At 45.3% G+C, this 15,284-nt stretch overlaps 2 protein-coding genes across 3 annotated transcripts in view; both read right to left on the bottom strand.

Moving 5' to 3' along the window:
* Window positions 1-5,900, bottom strand: part of atp8a2 (ATPase phospholipid transporting 8A2) — a gene marked incomplete at its 3' end in the record, with an annotated part of 139,130 nt that extends 133,230 nt beyond the window's left edge. The window contains exon 1 of the mRNA XM_084325904.1: window positions 5,565-5,900. Within this exon, the coding sequence (XP_084182030.1) occupies window positions 5,565-5,607 (43 nt within the window). The 5' untranslated portion in view covers window positions 5,608-5,900. The remainder of the gene's footprint in view (window positions 1-5,564) is intronic.
* A 1,817-nt stretch (window positions 5,901-7,717) lies between these two features.
* rnf6 (ring finger protein (C3H2C3 type) 6) lies at window positions 7,718-14,652 on the bottom strand. 2 transcript variants are annotated; one of them, XM_084326602.1, is made up of 4 exons: window positions 14,582-14,652; window positions 13,191-13,346; window positions 12,652-12,774; window positions 7,718-12,021 (listed from the first exon to the last, which is right to left on the bottom strand). In XM_084326602.1, exons 2-4 carry the CDS (start codon window positions 13,336-13,338, stop codon window positions 10,172-10,174), a joined length of 2,121 nt encoding a protein of 706 aa, XP_084182728.1. In that variant the 5' UTR covers window positions 13,339-13,346; window positions 14,582-14,652; the 3' UTR covers window positions 7,718-10,171. The 2 variants fall into 2 exon arrangements, with proteins under 2 accessions (XP_084182728.1, XP_084182727.1); XM_084326601.1 differs by lacking the exon at window positions 14,582-14,652 and adding an exon at window positions 13,617-13,884.
* Window positions 14,653-15,284: the final 632 nt, after the last annotated feature.

Here is a 15,284-nt window from a genome sequence, read left to right as displayed (position 1 = left end):
ACACAAACAAACTACCCACTGCATAATTAATACTGAGAGAATTCTTATTAAAAGACAGGCATTATATCTAGTGCTGTCAGGCGATTAAAAAAATTAATCTAATTAATTACAGGATTTGTAATTAATTAATCTAATTAATCGCATTTTAATCGCATAACCATTTGATGCCTGATATTCTATATTCTATAATCATATTTCAAATTGCATGTGTCCGGATGGCAGAATTCAGTACTGTATCTACAAAACCTTCTGTTTAATCATCTTCCATCTATTAATTTGCTTAGATTTTTCAGGTCTGGTCAATTTGAGCATAGTGTTATTCACAGTCAAAGATTAAAAAAAGAATTTATTGATATTCTCATTTGGTTCATTACAATTTACTCAAGCCTAGTAACAGACACAGTATTTCTGACACTGGGAATACATTCCCTGAGATCCATAGATGTCCCTAGAATCAGATACCAAGAACATGCAAATGGACCATATAAAAAAAAGTCTGTAATGTGTATTCTACGTTCTTATGGAATGAATGAGATAAAAAAAAAAAAATTATAAAAAAAAAAAAAATTGTAATTAATTTTGAGTTAATTTTCATAACGCGATAATTTGCTGTGTAATTAATTAATCTAATTAACGCGATAAACTGACAGCCCTAATTATATCCCAATGTGGCAGACAACTGTAACGGGTGTGTGTGCTCATTCACCAGGGGATTTAACCCACATGCTCGGTCCTGCTCTAAACTGATGACATTCTGGAAGTCCTTCTTCGATAGAATCTCTGAGGTACTGGAGACAACTATCTTACCTTGCCCCCAAATTGATATCTTTGGGATCGCTGAGGAAGATGTGGTCTTGACCAAAAGACAGGCTAATGTTGTGTCCTTTGCCTCACTGATGGCCTACAGGAGGATACTCTTGCATTGGAAAGCAGAACCTCCCCCATCATCCAGATCATGGCTAAATGTCCTAACCCAACCCCCTCCAATGTACAGTAAATTACCAAATATGGTTTTGTCAATATTCCAATGTACAGTTTTGCTTGTACAGCTGTACAGTGTTCCACACCCACCCCTCCTACCCAACCCCACCCACCCCACCCACCCAACCACCTCCAATGTACAGTTTTTACGCCAAATGTATATACTCTCTTTTCTGGACTCTTTTTGTATCACAAACAGTACTGTATTTGCAAATCTGGTATGTCATAAATGTATAGATGTAGCAGTACTGTCTATCTGTATGTCATGTATGTCATATATGTCCTGATGAATTGAAAATGGGGGACCCTGATGTAAACAAGACGAAAGTCTTTCTCTGGCCTGCATCCCCTTAACAATTGTACTGTGTATTGAGCTGTACTGTATTGTACCCATTCTGCAATCTGTTAATACAATTTTCAATCAATAAATGCTGTCATTCCTAAATTTGGAAAACTTAATTTACAATTCGAGGATCTTCTGATACATTTTACACACATTGGCAACCATTAATCTCATATATAGATAAAATAGATCCATTACCTCCTGACTGGAGTTACGTTGAGTGTCATGTGGGAGGGGGAGGGGGACGTTATCACGGAGTAGGCCTACTTGTTGATTGCAGTTGGTAATGTATTTATTTATTTATTCTCTCTCTTCATTTATTTAGGGTCACACAACCTAGCTTTTGTATCGGATCTAGAATGCACCTTTGTTTCATTATTTCTATACTGAATACACTTCTCCTTCAAGAGTATCATGTGTTGTTAAATTTGATTCTAATCTTTTATTTGTATTTGTTTATTTTCATTTTGTATATTTATTTCTTTATTTTTATTTAAAACTTTGTTTAAAAAAAAAAATAAAGACAGACATGGTAACTCTTCTACAGTATGTGAAAAGAATATTGAAAAGTAATTAATACTAATAATGTAATGTACAATAATACTATTACACTGCATATAATATCTGCATATATCCCTGTTCACATACCTGTATATATTATATCTATATATGTACAGTATATATCCCTTACCTACTCTTGCTAGTTATACCACTGGCCAGTATGGCTTACTAATTACTACCATAGTACCTGTGTCACTGTACATAATTAGACTGTACATACATCAGTAGCTTGTTATATACTGTACATCACATTTAATCACTTGTACATTGTATATTGTTAATGCACTTTACTGTTACATTTGCACTCTGGTTAGATGTCAACTTATTGTTGTTGTACTGTGCTGTGCAATGACAATACATTTTAATCTAATCTAATAAAAAAGAATGCAAGTCTGGTTTAGCCCAAACATGTTGGTGTTTTAACTGTTCTGAGATCAATAGGCATAAAATAAAGGCTCACAACAAAGAGTTGCTTTAATACCGCTCTTTAAATGAACACTCCAACATCTCCCCCAGAGTCAGAAGAAGATTGATATCAGTTGTGTCTCTGTGTGTTCAGTAGCCCCAGAGAGAGGTCCAGGTGCATGCTGGCCTATAGCTTAGCACAAGGACTGGAAGCAGTAGGAAGCAGCTAGCCTAGCTTAGTACAAGGACTGGAAGCGGTATAGGGAGCAGCTAGCCAAAAGTAGAAGAAATACAACTTCCAACAACCCCACAACTGATGCACAGAGATGGAATTTATGTCAAACATCTTTAATATACATTTGACTTCTCCCTACCAAAGACACTTTGCACTTGTCCTAATAAACTAACCTACACTGTAACACGCAACACTTTGATGAACATTGTTACTCAGCTGATAGAGTTGTACCCTTCTTGCTGTCTTGTCGTACAGAACTTGTAAGTCGCTTTGGATAAAAGCGTCAGCTAAATGACTAAATGTAAATGTAAAGAGACCCTTTTTTAAGTGTAGCAAAATAGCCCTATCTGAAGCCTATAGTAAGCCTAATATCTCACTTGGTCTGAAGCCTAGTAAGTCTAATATCTCACTTGGTCTGAAGCCTATAAGCCTAATATCTCACTTGGTCTGAAGCCTAGTAAGTCTAATATCTCACTTGGTCTGAAGTCTAGTAAGCCTAATATCTCACTTGGTCTGAAGTCTAGTAAGGCTAATATCTCACTTGGTCTGAAGCCTATAAGCCTAATATCTCACTTGGTCTGAAGTCTAGTAAGCCTAATATCTCACTTGGTCTGAAGCCTATAAGCCTAATATCTCACTTGGTCTGAAGCCTAGTAAGCCTAATATCTCACTTGGTCTGAAGCCTAGTAAGCGTAATATCTCACTTGGTCTGAAGCCTAGTAAGCCTAATATCTCACTTGGTCTGAAGCCTAGTAAGCCTACTATCTCTCTTGGTCTGAAGCCTAGTAAGCCTAATATCTCTCTTGGTCTGAAGCCTAGTAAGCCTAATATCTCACTTGGTCTGAAGCCTATACCTAATATCTCACTTGGTCTGAAGCCTATCAGTCTAATATCTCCCTTGATCTGAAGCCAATGTGTTGCCTCCCATGTGGGAGTCCTGGGTTCAAATGTAAAATACAGGTGTGTTACTGTATATAAGGTGTGTTTCAAGAGCTTTGTTTACTATTACAGGTATGTCCGGTCGGGTGTCATGCAGGTGATAGGACATACACAAACATCAGAGGAGGGAACCCATGTGACCAAAAGGTTGTTGCCTGCTAATTTAAATTCCAGTTGTACATGTCACTATTTTATAACCAACTATGTAAACAACTGTGATTTAATTATAAGAAGATAGCCCTGTAATTAGCTCTGGCGATATAAATACATCCACTGTGTCTCCTGTGAGACAAAAAGCCTGAAGACAGTTGGCCCAGTTGGCTCTCATCATCATCTATGGTCATTCCCGACAATATGCCCTGCTTTCTATTTCTGGAACCAGCTGGAGGCATTCAGCCACACAACAACACAAACAACCGCAAAACAGCCCCACAATATATCCTGTGTGCTTAAAAGCGCACTCTTTAAAAGCCACGCGCTCAGCTGAACACGTGCTGCTTCTCTCTTCCAGGACAATCCAATCCAAAGCCGCGCAGCTTGTCATACAGACAGTCAAACTCTATCCACTCCCTGTCTCATATCAAAACATGAAGTATATACTGTACTCTCTTTTTAGACTCTTTTTGTACTAGTACTATTTGTAGATCAGGTATGTCATAAATGTCATAAATGTCTAGATGCAACAGTACTGTCTCTACCTGTATGTCGTGTATGTCATAAATGTCATTATGAATTGAAAATGGGGGACCCTGATGTAAACAAGACGAAAGTCTTTCTCTGGTCTGCATCCCCTTAACAATTGTGTGTATTGAGCTGTACTGTATTGTACCCATTCTGCAATCTGTTAATAAAATGTTCAATCAATCAATCAATCAAGCACGTCAACTCAAACATCCGAATGAAAGTTTGTCATGTGTGCGATGTACAGTAGTACAATAGTATATAGCCCGAGTGAGCCTCGAAGCGCACGGGATGTTGGTCTACTCAGAGAGTCAGAGTCTCAGATATACGCCTTTATCGTGTTTTTGGGGGGTTAGGGTATAGAATGCGGATGCGGTGGGTAGATGTCAGTTGGCTGATAATAAACGACCTGAACGATAAAACAAACAGGCTTCTTGGATGCTTGGCTGCGGTCCCAGCCAGGGCCCTATAATAGTCTCATGACCTCCAGGTGAGGTAAGATGCATTCCCCCCCAATGGGGCTTAGAATAAAGAAGAGCAGTCTTAAAGGGTCACGTGGCTTTTTAAGTCGTCGTCGGTGGTATAACGGTACGGGCTGTCCCGTGGTATTATCGTGAGCCTGTCTTTCTTGATGATGCGAATCATTCCCATTTGCGTGCTTTTGCTTATTAATCATTCGTGAACTATAGAATAAGACTTGTATCCCTTTCCCCCCAACTCACACACAGACTATAATAATTTGGCATCTCTTCAGTTCATATGCTACAAACCCTTAACCCTTCCACCGCCGCACTACCAAACGGTTAACCCTTTCACTGCGGGCGACACACAGAGGGTTAACCCTTTCACTGCCACCACCACGTGACAGCCGGTTAACCCTTTCACTGCCACACAACACAGGAGAAGGTTAACCCTTTAGGTTGTGTGATAGTAAAGCGGGTTCACCTTCTGTCGTGTGTGTGGCAGTGAAAGGGAGAAAGAATCGTTCCAATTGCTTTGCATTCTTGACAACAAACGCCAGGCCTATAAACAATAATAGCGCAGTCAGACCGTGCATTTTTAGATGCTGGCAGTGGCACCTGCAGCCCGCCTGCCCTCCCTCTCCCTCCCTCCCGCATCCACAGCCCGTTGCCGTGGGGATGAGGAGCCACACCGCCCCCATGGTGCCGCAGTCCGTCCGTCTCCAGATCTATGGCAGGCAGTCCCCGTTTCAATTATTCACATTCTGAACACATAATCGCGTGGTGGTCGACTCGACACACAGAGTGATAAAGCTTAATAAACATCCCAATTACAGAAACATGTATTTAGCTAATATTAATTTAGCATGTCACTGACAGGTCGGATAATAAGGTGCGCAGCTCCGTGGAATAATAACTGACCCCTAAAAAAATAAATACTGTTTTTTGTACAGCTTACCTCCCTCGCTGTGGATCTTCTTCGATCTCCGGTTGAAAAACATCCTGCTGCTCCTCCTCGAGAACGGCTCGTTGTTATTATTATGATCACGCTGCTGTCAGAGAGGAAGGGAGGCCGGAGGAGCGGTACTGGCGGCATGCTCGGGGCTCGACGCGGAGGACAGATCGGGGGGATGCGGCGGCGGGACGGGGCTGCTGCTGCTGCGGTCGCTGCCGCCGGTGAGGGATCATTATTATTCGGTGTGGAGCTGGAGCCGTCGGGAGTCGGGACGGGAGGCCGTCTTCTTCTTCTTTACGCCGTTTGGCTCCGCGGCCTTGTAACGGTTCTGTACGCGTTCAGGGCTTGTGACGGGCGCGCGCATCGGACGAGGAGGAGATGCGTGCGTGCGCGTCCCCGTTGTTTACACGCTGTGACCGCCAGGGAACAACAAGGCCGAGAGGGGCGCTCACAACAACAAACCACTAGGATGGAGTCAGTCAGTCAGACAAAAATTTATCTAGAAAAATGTATCTATATGAATGAATATGGATCTATTTGTTCTACCACTTACATTTAATCTTTTTGCATATTGTTATTATCATTAATAATAATAAACACACATGTGCTATAAACTTTTAAGCGCTCAATGAAGAAAACTGGACATGTTGTTTTACCAAGTCTGGTGATCTTAAGAGAAAATGAAATCGAGCCAAGGGATAGCAAAGACAATATTTTGTATTCTGTGTCTCAGTTCAATACAGAGTACAAGACAATCTGAGAAGTGAGTGAGCCCTGAGTCAAGGTGACCCTGAGACAAGAGAAGCAAGGTTTGCATTCAGGAAAAAAAAATTCTATGACATAGGATGAATGCTGATACAGATACTGAAGTCTGCACCCGCTGTGGCTATGGTTTAAGACCAAACATGTTCTCTCTCTGTATGTCAGCTGATTTCTCATAAATGGAGTACAAGAAATATTGACAGTGTTTCCTATAAGGGGTAACAAGGGGTGAACGTGTGATTTTTCCATAATAAAACTCAAGCTCATTGCCAAAGGAGCTTTTTAAAATGCCTATAAAATTATACCAAGGAGCTTAGAGCAAAGGTTATTATTATGCTACTATGGAACTACAAACTATAGGTATTACAGGCCCATAACCATAACGGCCCCCAAACAACATGGTCAACTTCAACAAACCTAGACCCCTTTGATGTGAGCTCCAGGTATTGACAATGGGATGCTACATAACAATACATTAAAATGGCCCACACTCGCCATGAACACAACACAAACAATAGGCTCATAATGGCCACCACCACAAACCAAATGTGTAGATACTGTAGGCAGTGAGCGCCAGCAAGCTTATCACCAGTCATCAAGTGGGCACCTCCCTTCAATAGTGTGTTACGCTTGAGTTCAAGACAGTCCTCAAAACACGCCGGAAAGGCTCATTAGTTAGTTATTATTTAGCCTGATTGCCATATTGTAGGCAACTGTGACATGCTTAAATTATCACTTTAAACCAATTTGCACTATAAAGTTTAACTGAAAACAATTGGAAAAAGCCAGTCATTGTCAAAGATAGTGTGTGCGAGAGCAGTGGTGGAAGAAATACACAGTTCCATTACTTTAGTAAAAGTTGAAATACCCAGATAAAATAGTACTATAGGAAAAGTCTGGCCTTTGTCATAGCATTTTTACCTCGACAAAGGCCAGACTGGGCTTGGCCAAAATGTTGATTAAATTCTGTGTATGGAGCCAAGTGCTAGTCTTTACCACACCATTCTGCATCTAAAAAGAATAGAAGCCCTGCATTCAAAGTTTAAGTAAAAGTAGAGTACTTCTGGGTGTTTGTTATTTGGGAACATTTATGTTAAACGCGGTACTGTATGTGGTCCAGTTATCCTGGCTCAGATTACATCCTCTTGGAAGTTGGCAGACTTCAAATTTTAAAGTACATTATCTTCATACATTTTTTGCCATGTTTTCTATGCAAAGCATTTAAGTAATAGTACAAAGTTCCCTAAAAATGAAAATACTCAAGCACATCAAAATTGTACTCAGTGCTGGAGTAAAAATAGTTACTTTCCACCAATGGGCTGATATAGTTGTCAATAAGGCAAGAGTTTGAAGAAGACACTAACGAGCTCTTCAGGCATAACAAAGCAGTATTTAATTCCATGGTTCAGGAGCAAAGAAAACCCAGGTGTTTATTTCATTGCGTAGTAACAGAATACATATTAATCTTAGCGCTTTTATTTAAATCTCATCACATTATAACATAATACATATTCATATTTCAAAAGCCCCACCCACCCCAATCTTATTAAATAGGAACAGAATAAATATTCACTTCTGAATCAGGTGGCCACGACATAAGGAGAAGACATTAGAGACGCGGAACCATGCGGCAGCCATCTTACCTGGGTCCAGTGCTGAAGTTGATGGGGAAAGTAGCATTTATGATAATGCTTTTACGTATATATTTAAACCTTCTTTCATTAATTGCTTTAATGATTCATAAAGCATTGCATTATACAGTATTTAGAATACTAAGGCGTCTAGTAGTTGGAAATATCTTACGGTCATACATTGTCCACATGAGCTAACGTGGAAGTAAAACTTTTTGCCACACATTTATTTTCCTTTTATATAGGTGGTCCGTATCTCATTCACTGAGGTAAATCCAATAGTAGACGACGTGTTTTTCCTCTAGTTATCGGCTCTGCAAATAGTGACCAAGATAATGACGACTTGTGAATTGTTTAAAATATTAGGCAGATTATTTTTTTAACTGGACATTTGACTCGATTGAAGGGAAATGTTTCAACTTGAATCTCCCAGCTGTATTGACTTAAGTGGCAAACTAGAAAATGCAATAAATCTCCCAAGAAAACACATTAAAGGCTGAAATAAATAAAGGTCTAGATAAAGCGTTTAGGATACTTTAAGTCAAGCATTCTATTGCTGATGAAACAATACTGGTTGTTGTTGAGTCATGATTTGAGAGCAGTTTACCAGGTAAGATGGCTGCATCAGCGGCAGCGGCTCCTCTAAGGTGCATCTCTATGGAGCACAACCCCCCATCCAACTCCTTCTCTGGTGGACATTCAAGAAACTGATGTTTGCCCGAGAGTCGCGTTATTGGAACATTCTGTATAGTCATTTTTCCTTCAGAATCAGCACACGCACACACGCATACAAACAAACATCCCATATTTACACACTTCCACGCGCGACATTCCCTCAATCAGCTTTGTGGTTCAAATGGTAACTGCAATACATTGTAGCCCCTGAATACATCTAAAGCCCATCTCCTGACATAAGCTGCTATTGTTGTACATGGTGGCGAAAGACAGATGTTTTTTCTTTAAATTTTTCTTTATAAAAAGGTGAATAAACCACCTTAGGTTTTCCATAAATGTCAGGATACTGTGTAATGTCATTCCGCTGCTTACCTCCCATGTGAGGTGAGGCGACACTGGGGACTGAAACGAGACCTCATGAGGGAAACCTGCGATGTTGATGATGACAACGTAACCCTGCCTGAAGCCTGGTAAGCCCAATACCTCCCTTGGCCAAGGTGGACTACCCTTAGGCTAACCGGTAGATGTTAAGTATCCCAATGCGTGGGACCCGGGTTTGTACCGAGGAGGGTTACAAATGATTCCTTTCAGCCATCAGCGCTAATGGCAACGTGGGAAAGCAAAGCTGTAGGATAACGTTAGGCTTGAGAAACTTATACTATGTCAGGGGCATTGATACAAAATAATAATAATAATTTTAAGTAGGAAATGGATTGGAAATTAGATTTGAAAAGTTCTAAGGTTTTCTCTTTGTGATGGAGGTAATTATTGGACACTCAAATGTCCAAGGACCTTCAGGTGTAAACAGTGAACAGCACCACAGGCCCCCAACCCCCACCCACCCTTTTATTGCACAACTCCTTCATCACCTCCTTCAACAGATTAAGTACTTGCTACTAAATTACTACACGACTTCCTGATTATCATCTGCTTTTAGCTGTTCTGTTCCCTTTGTGCTGCTGCTCATACCGTAGTGTTAACTTTCCCCTTAAAATGGTGAGTGAGGAGCGTCTCTCTTCGGAAAACCCTTAAAAACACAAAAAAAACGCATAGGTAACATATTTACATTGCGTACTGATTAAATCAAGTCTAGATCCTCAGTCGGTTGTACTGTAGTCCATTCGTGATGAGAGAGGCATCACGTGTACCAGACGGTAAAGAGTTAAAGGTGAGGACTAGTCAGCAGTGGCTAACAGAGCTCTGTAAGCATCTAGTGCCATTTCCTTTTGTTGTGAGGCCTCTGAAGTTAATGTGACGGACAGGCCAGAGAGAGACACACGCACACAGACACACAGGAAGAAGAAAATAAAAAACAAAGACAAGGTGCTGAAAATAAAGTCTAAAAAAATAAAGTTGTTAATTCTCTGCATTTATAGTTTTTTTTTTTTCATCTTCACTTACTCTTCCTTCTTCAGCTCGAGCACACAATGGATATTCTCAATGACATGAAACCAGAAAAGCGCTATGTACATGCACGACCCACTGGGGCATGCTCTGTTCGGCCAACAGGGAGCACGGTGGTGTGTGTGTGGGGGTCAGGGGTCAGTCCTGGTGCACGGCGAGGATGGGCTGCCTGCAGATGGGGCAGGTGTTGTTCTCCGAGAGCCAGCGGTCGATGCAGTGGATGTGGAACTCGTGGGAGCAGGGCAGGCGGCGCAGCTTGTTGCCCTGGGCGTACTCGTTGATGCAGACGCTGCACGCGCGGCCCGCCTCCCCCTCCAGGCTGGCCTGACCGTAGGTGCGCGTGGCCAGATTGTCGATCTGCTCTTTGGTCAGACCACGGGGGTGTTCCTCGTCCTCCTCATCGTTCAGCAGGAAGAAGTGCGCCAGGCGCAGGATGGGCAGAGTGCCGTTCTCCACCAGGTTGTTGGTGTCCCTGCTGGTGGGTCGTCCCTCGCCGGGACTCACGACCCCCCCTCCTCCTAGCCGGGCCTGCCCTCCTTGATCCTCCTCGGTGCCCGCCAGGCTCACCCGCTCCTCGTCCGGGCCGCCGCCGCCCGCGTGACCCGCCGCGTCCTCGTTACCATGGAGATGAAAGGCCTGACCGCCGTTAGGGGCGCTGGAGTCCGGGTGACCGCCGGGCGCGACAGTCTCCGAGTCGGCCTCCGTCTCCATGAGGGAGCTCAGTTCGCCGAAGCCGGTCATGATCTGGCGCAGGATGGAGCGCAGCGCCGTGGAGCTGGGCTCTCCCAGGCCCGTCTCGCTGATCCGCCTCAGCGGGATGCGGATGGTGCTGACGTAGGTGCGGATGCCGGCTCGCTCCGACCGGGAGATGGTGCGCCTGAATCCGCCGCTGTCGCTCTCGAAGGTGACGGTGTTCTCGGCGGCGCGGGCGCGGGAACGCGTTCTGCTGGCGATGCTGTCGCGGTCGCGGTTCTCCCCGGGTCGAATCCTTCTCACCTGCAGGTCCAGCATGATGGTCGGGTGGCGGCGAACCCCCGTGGCTCCCGTCCCGGCGGCGTGCGACTCGACCTCGTGTTCTCCCGCCTCCGCGGCCGGCTCCGTTAGAGCCGCCGCTGGCTCCGCTATGGCTTCCCCCGTCTCCGCGGCGACCGAGCCGGACCCACCGCCCGGCCCGGCCGCAGGGACGCTAGAAGCGCTGCTAGAGGCCGGAGCGGCCCCGGGGATTCTGTGCAGCGGGGAGCGGCTTCTCCGCGTCGAGCGAGGGGAAGCCCCGCCCCCAGACGCAGCCCTGCGGATCCGCCCGCGGGATCGAGTCCTACTACTGCGCGACTCCTGCCCCGCGGCCTGGCCATGGGAACCGGCCGGGGGGGGCACACGGGGGCAGTCCAGAGAAGCGGTCACCTCGTCTCGTCCGTGCTCCAACGCTGCATTCAGGGCCTGATGCTGGAAGGGGAGAGATGGATCGTGAGGGCCAGAGGGAACCACAGGACCCGGTGATGTGGCGTGCAAGGCCACGCCCCTCCTCAGGAGCGCGACAGTGGGGGCCAGTGGTGTGGGTAGGGCCGGGAGGCTCAGGAGGAGAGGGGCAGTGGCACTGCTGCGTGTGCGGCGTGTCTGGGCTCTCCTGCCGAGGGACGGTCGGACCGAGGGGTAAGGGGCCGGCCTCGAGGGGGTGTAGGGCGATGGGCGAGGGGTGGGGGCATAGGGGGCAGTGCGTATGGAGGCGGAGGTGGTGGTCGGGGGAGGCGTGGGCGGGTCAGAGGGGTCGGGGGTGTCACTGTGCTCGCCGGGCTCGGGCTGCTCGTGGTTGATGTTGATCTCCAGGCTGAAGCGGAACTCCCCGCTGTTGGGGTTGGTGCGGCTGACGGCACGCCACGTCTGGTTGCCGCTCTGCCCGCTGCGGGTGGCGTTACCCGTGCGGCGGAACGTGTTCAGCCACTCGAGCAGCGAGTCCCCGTTGTTGGTGTCTGCACCCGGCTCCGGTGTCCCTGTAAAGAGAACGTGTGTGTGAGACTGTGAACTGAAGTAAACAGAGAATCACCAAATGATTACCCTCAAAAATAAAAGGATGAGTCTGTGCGTTTTTCTTTCCCCACAATACATCAAAGCCTTCACGACAAACTAAGGCTGAGACGATATGCCATTTGGAAGAATCGATAAAATCGGGACCAAATTATCGATAAATATCGATATTTGTATACCGGTAAGTATTAAAAAAAAAATGCCGCCATCTTTAGTGTTACAGATTTCCCCATTCAAAACTACCACAGTGATCCTTTTCATTTCCTCATTAGTCGGTGGTCTCTGGGTGTGATGGAGGAGTGCACTGCATATTGAATGCACAGTGCAGTTGCAATTCAACTGAATTGACATGAAACACATGTAACATACCTAGTATTTTAGTATAAAGTTTTTTTAATGCATATTTTACATATGCAAATATATCGATATGTGACGCCACTTATCGATATCATGCAGTTATCGATAATTATCGATAAGTGGTGTCAGCCTTACGACAAACCGATGACTCGTCTACACTTCTACGACCTCCCCTTCCTCCCCGACTGCCCCTAGTCCTCCTCCTCGTCTCCCTCCAGCCCCTCTCTCCTCCCCCTCACCGCTGCTGCCCTCCTGCTCTCCGGCCTCCGTGGCCTGGAGGCGCTGTTCAGGTGGCGGCTGAGATAAAACACGCTCCTTCGCTCCATCAAGACGCTGCCGGAGCTCCTCTGCTGTCACTTCGCCTGGGGGGAAAAATGTATTATTATTAAATGTTTGTACAATTGGACTGCTCAAAGGCCAATTAATATACATGCACATCGCAAAATTACACAACTGGTGCTGAAACAAGAGTGCTGATAGTTAAATGAAAACGTATGGGTTGCGAATCAAATTTATATCGGTGTTATCTTCAATTTCATTCCCGACACACACAGGCATTCGTCTCAAGATTTGAGAGTTTTTGCGAGGTGCGCCCAATATGTCACACGACGAGAGCAAGACTGCAGCAAAGTCATAAATATTAGTAGTCTTTATTTTAAATATGTGCTTCTCAGTGTTTTAGCCTGTATGAAACAATTATTAAGTGGTCATAATTTGTCCAGAGTTTGCGTGCGAAAGAGGCTTAGTTATTATCACTGTGTGAGCTGCTCTCCCTCACCAGGGGTGCCCAGCAGGTTGCTGTCTCTCATCAGGCGGTATTCCTCTTCGTTCAGCTCGTTGATGAAGTGATAGTAGGCCTCCTCCCGCCGCAGACGCTCTGCTTGCCTCCGTCGCTCATCTCGCCCCCCAGGAGGGTCCATCACCATGGAAACCGCTGGCAGACGGAAGGATTGTCAGATCAGACAAGAGGTGGAACATCACCTGAAGCTTTACCTGCCCCCCCCCTGCTGCGCACTACAGCTGTGATTTCATTTTCAACATGAACCTAAAATGAGGGGTCTGAAGTCGTTAGGTTCAACCAATGCAAACAAATGATAAAACAGGCATGCTCATTTTGTCACTAATGCACAGAGGATAGATTAGCTATGATGACCCGAGTTATGAATCACAAGAGATGATCACATTTGTTAAGAGAACAACATACTCCACATCACTGGTCGTCGTCATGCACACAGCCGTGACCCTGAAGCAGCCTGTACTACACATAATAATAATGTAATGAAAGGGCAACACCTGACGGCTGTATAATATTAGCTATGTGTGGAGACTAATCTCTAGCTAACAAGGGCAATTCAGCCAACGCCATCCATTTTGTACCGATAGACATGACCAGCAAGAGGTCGAGTGAAACCACCTAAAACATAGCACACTATTAACCATTAAGAGTCTCTCGATAGATTACTTCAAGCTCAGTGTCACCGTGGCGCATTAAGTTAATTAAACCCCCCCCAACTATGATCAAAGGAGCGATCCAAAAACACAATGCATTATTATTCTCGCCGAGCTAGCTAGTTAGTTAGCTGCAACGGTGGCTATTGCTAACGAAGAACGCAGAGGAAAGGAGCAAGACAAAACTGACGTTGTCATCCTAGCTAGCCACCAATCACCGGCCTAGAAGCCATCACGGACACGTCGACTGTCCAATCGTTGCACCGAGGAGGCCAGGAGGGGGCGGGACATAACAGAATAAACGGAGGTCCTCTCTCCACGGCGAGTACTGGGCAAAGGCGAGAAAGACAATGAATACTAGTACACACTATACGTGTTGACGTTGCAATTTCATTGTGTAAACACCTCGCAGAATATCAAAACCAATCTCTTCTAAACTCGGGGGGGGGGGGGTTCAAAGGTGCGAGCTGTCATTATAAATGCGCAAGGCTTTGCTTGCTAACCGAGCTATAGCCCCGCAGATGTTAGCTTAGATTGTTAGCTCCTGTTAGCAGTTAGCCAGCGAGCTAAGGCTGATGAATGCCTGGTCTGACACTTCTTCTTGGACATGGAGAGCCGATTCTGTCAAGTAACAAGTATATACGAGCAATAAAACGTAAACCCAGTATAGCTGTATCGGTGGGGAAGTGGATGACAACGTCAACAAATGGTATTTGGTACCTGACAAAGCAGCTGTAATGTGGACGGTTTTGCTTCTCCTCTCTCTCTGCTCTCTCTCTCAAACCAAGATGGGACCAAATGGTGCTACATCGTCACACGGGCCGCCGATCAAAACCAAACAGCTCCCACCACATTGGTTCCTACGCTGCCCCGTGTGCGTGTATGCTTTCCGCAACGGAGTTCGGTTTCCGGGTTCCTCTGATTGGCCGCGACCCCCACGTGACGCTGCCGCTCTGCTGTGTGTTGTGTTGCAGCGCGCACCAGAGCGGCAGAGGTCCCTGCCTTCCTCAATTTATACGCATGGAAGTATTGACTACGCCATAACGACTAATTAAAAAAAATATACCGTTAACTGGAATATGTTGTGCCTTTACACATATGTAAACAACACACTCAGAGGCAGGAATACTAAGCTCCCCCTTAAGCTCCAGGAGAGGCTGAAAACCCGCAGTTCTTGCCCGACTGATGGGAGCCGAATCCCCGGATCCGATTTGTCTGATGAATACCCCCAAAACATGGAGGTCCCGAATGCATGGAAGTATTGATTGCGCAGTAACGAATAATAAAAAAAATATACCGTTAACTGGAATATGTTGTGCATTTACACATATGTTGGATTATGTAATTGGTTTGTCATGACAAACAAATAAAATATCGCATCGCCGGCTGTCTCTGGCTTGCTCCAGCGGACACCAGAGCTCAG

This window comes from Notolepis coatsorum, assembly GCF_963971535.1.
Source record: "Notolepis coatsorum genome assembly, chromosome: 12".
Taxonomy (NCBI): domain Eukaryota; kingdom Metazoa; phylum Chordata; class Actinopteri; order Aulopiformes; family Paralepididae; genus Notolepis; species Notolepis coatsorum.
This window is presented reverse-complemented; position numbering and strand designations above follow the sequence as displayed.

Coding starts and splice junctions, on each gene's coding strand:
- rnf6 (XM_084326601.1), bottom strand. Junction 12,775..13,190: donor CAACCTGCTGGGCACCCCTG/GTGAGGGAGAGC, acceptor TTTTCCCCCCAG/GCGAAGTGACAGCAGAGGAG. Junction 12,022..12,651: donor AGAGCAGGAGGGCAGCAGCG/GTGAGGGGGAGG, acceptor TTCTCTTTACAG/GGACACCGGAGCCGGGTGCA.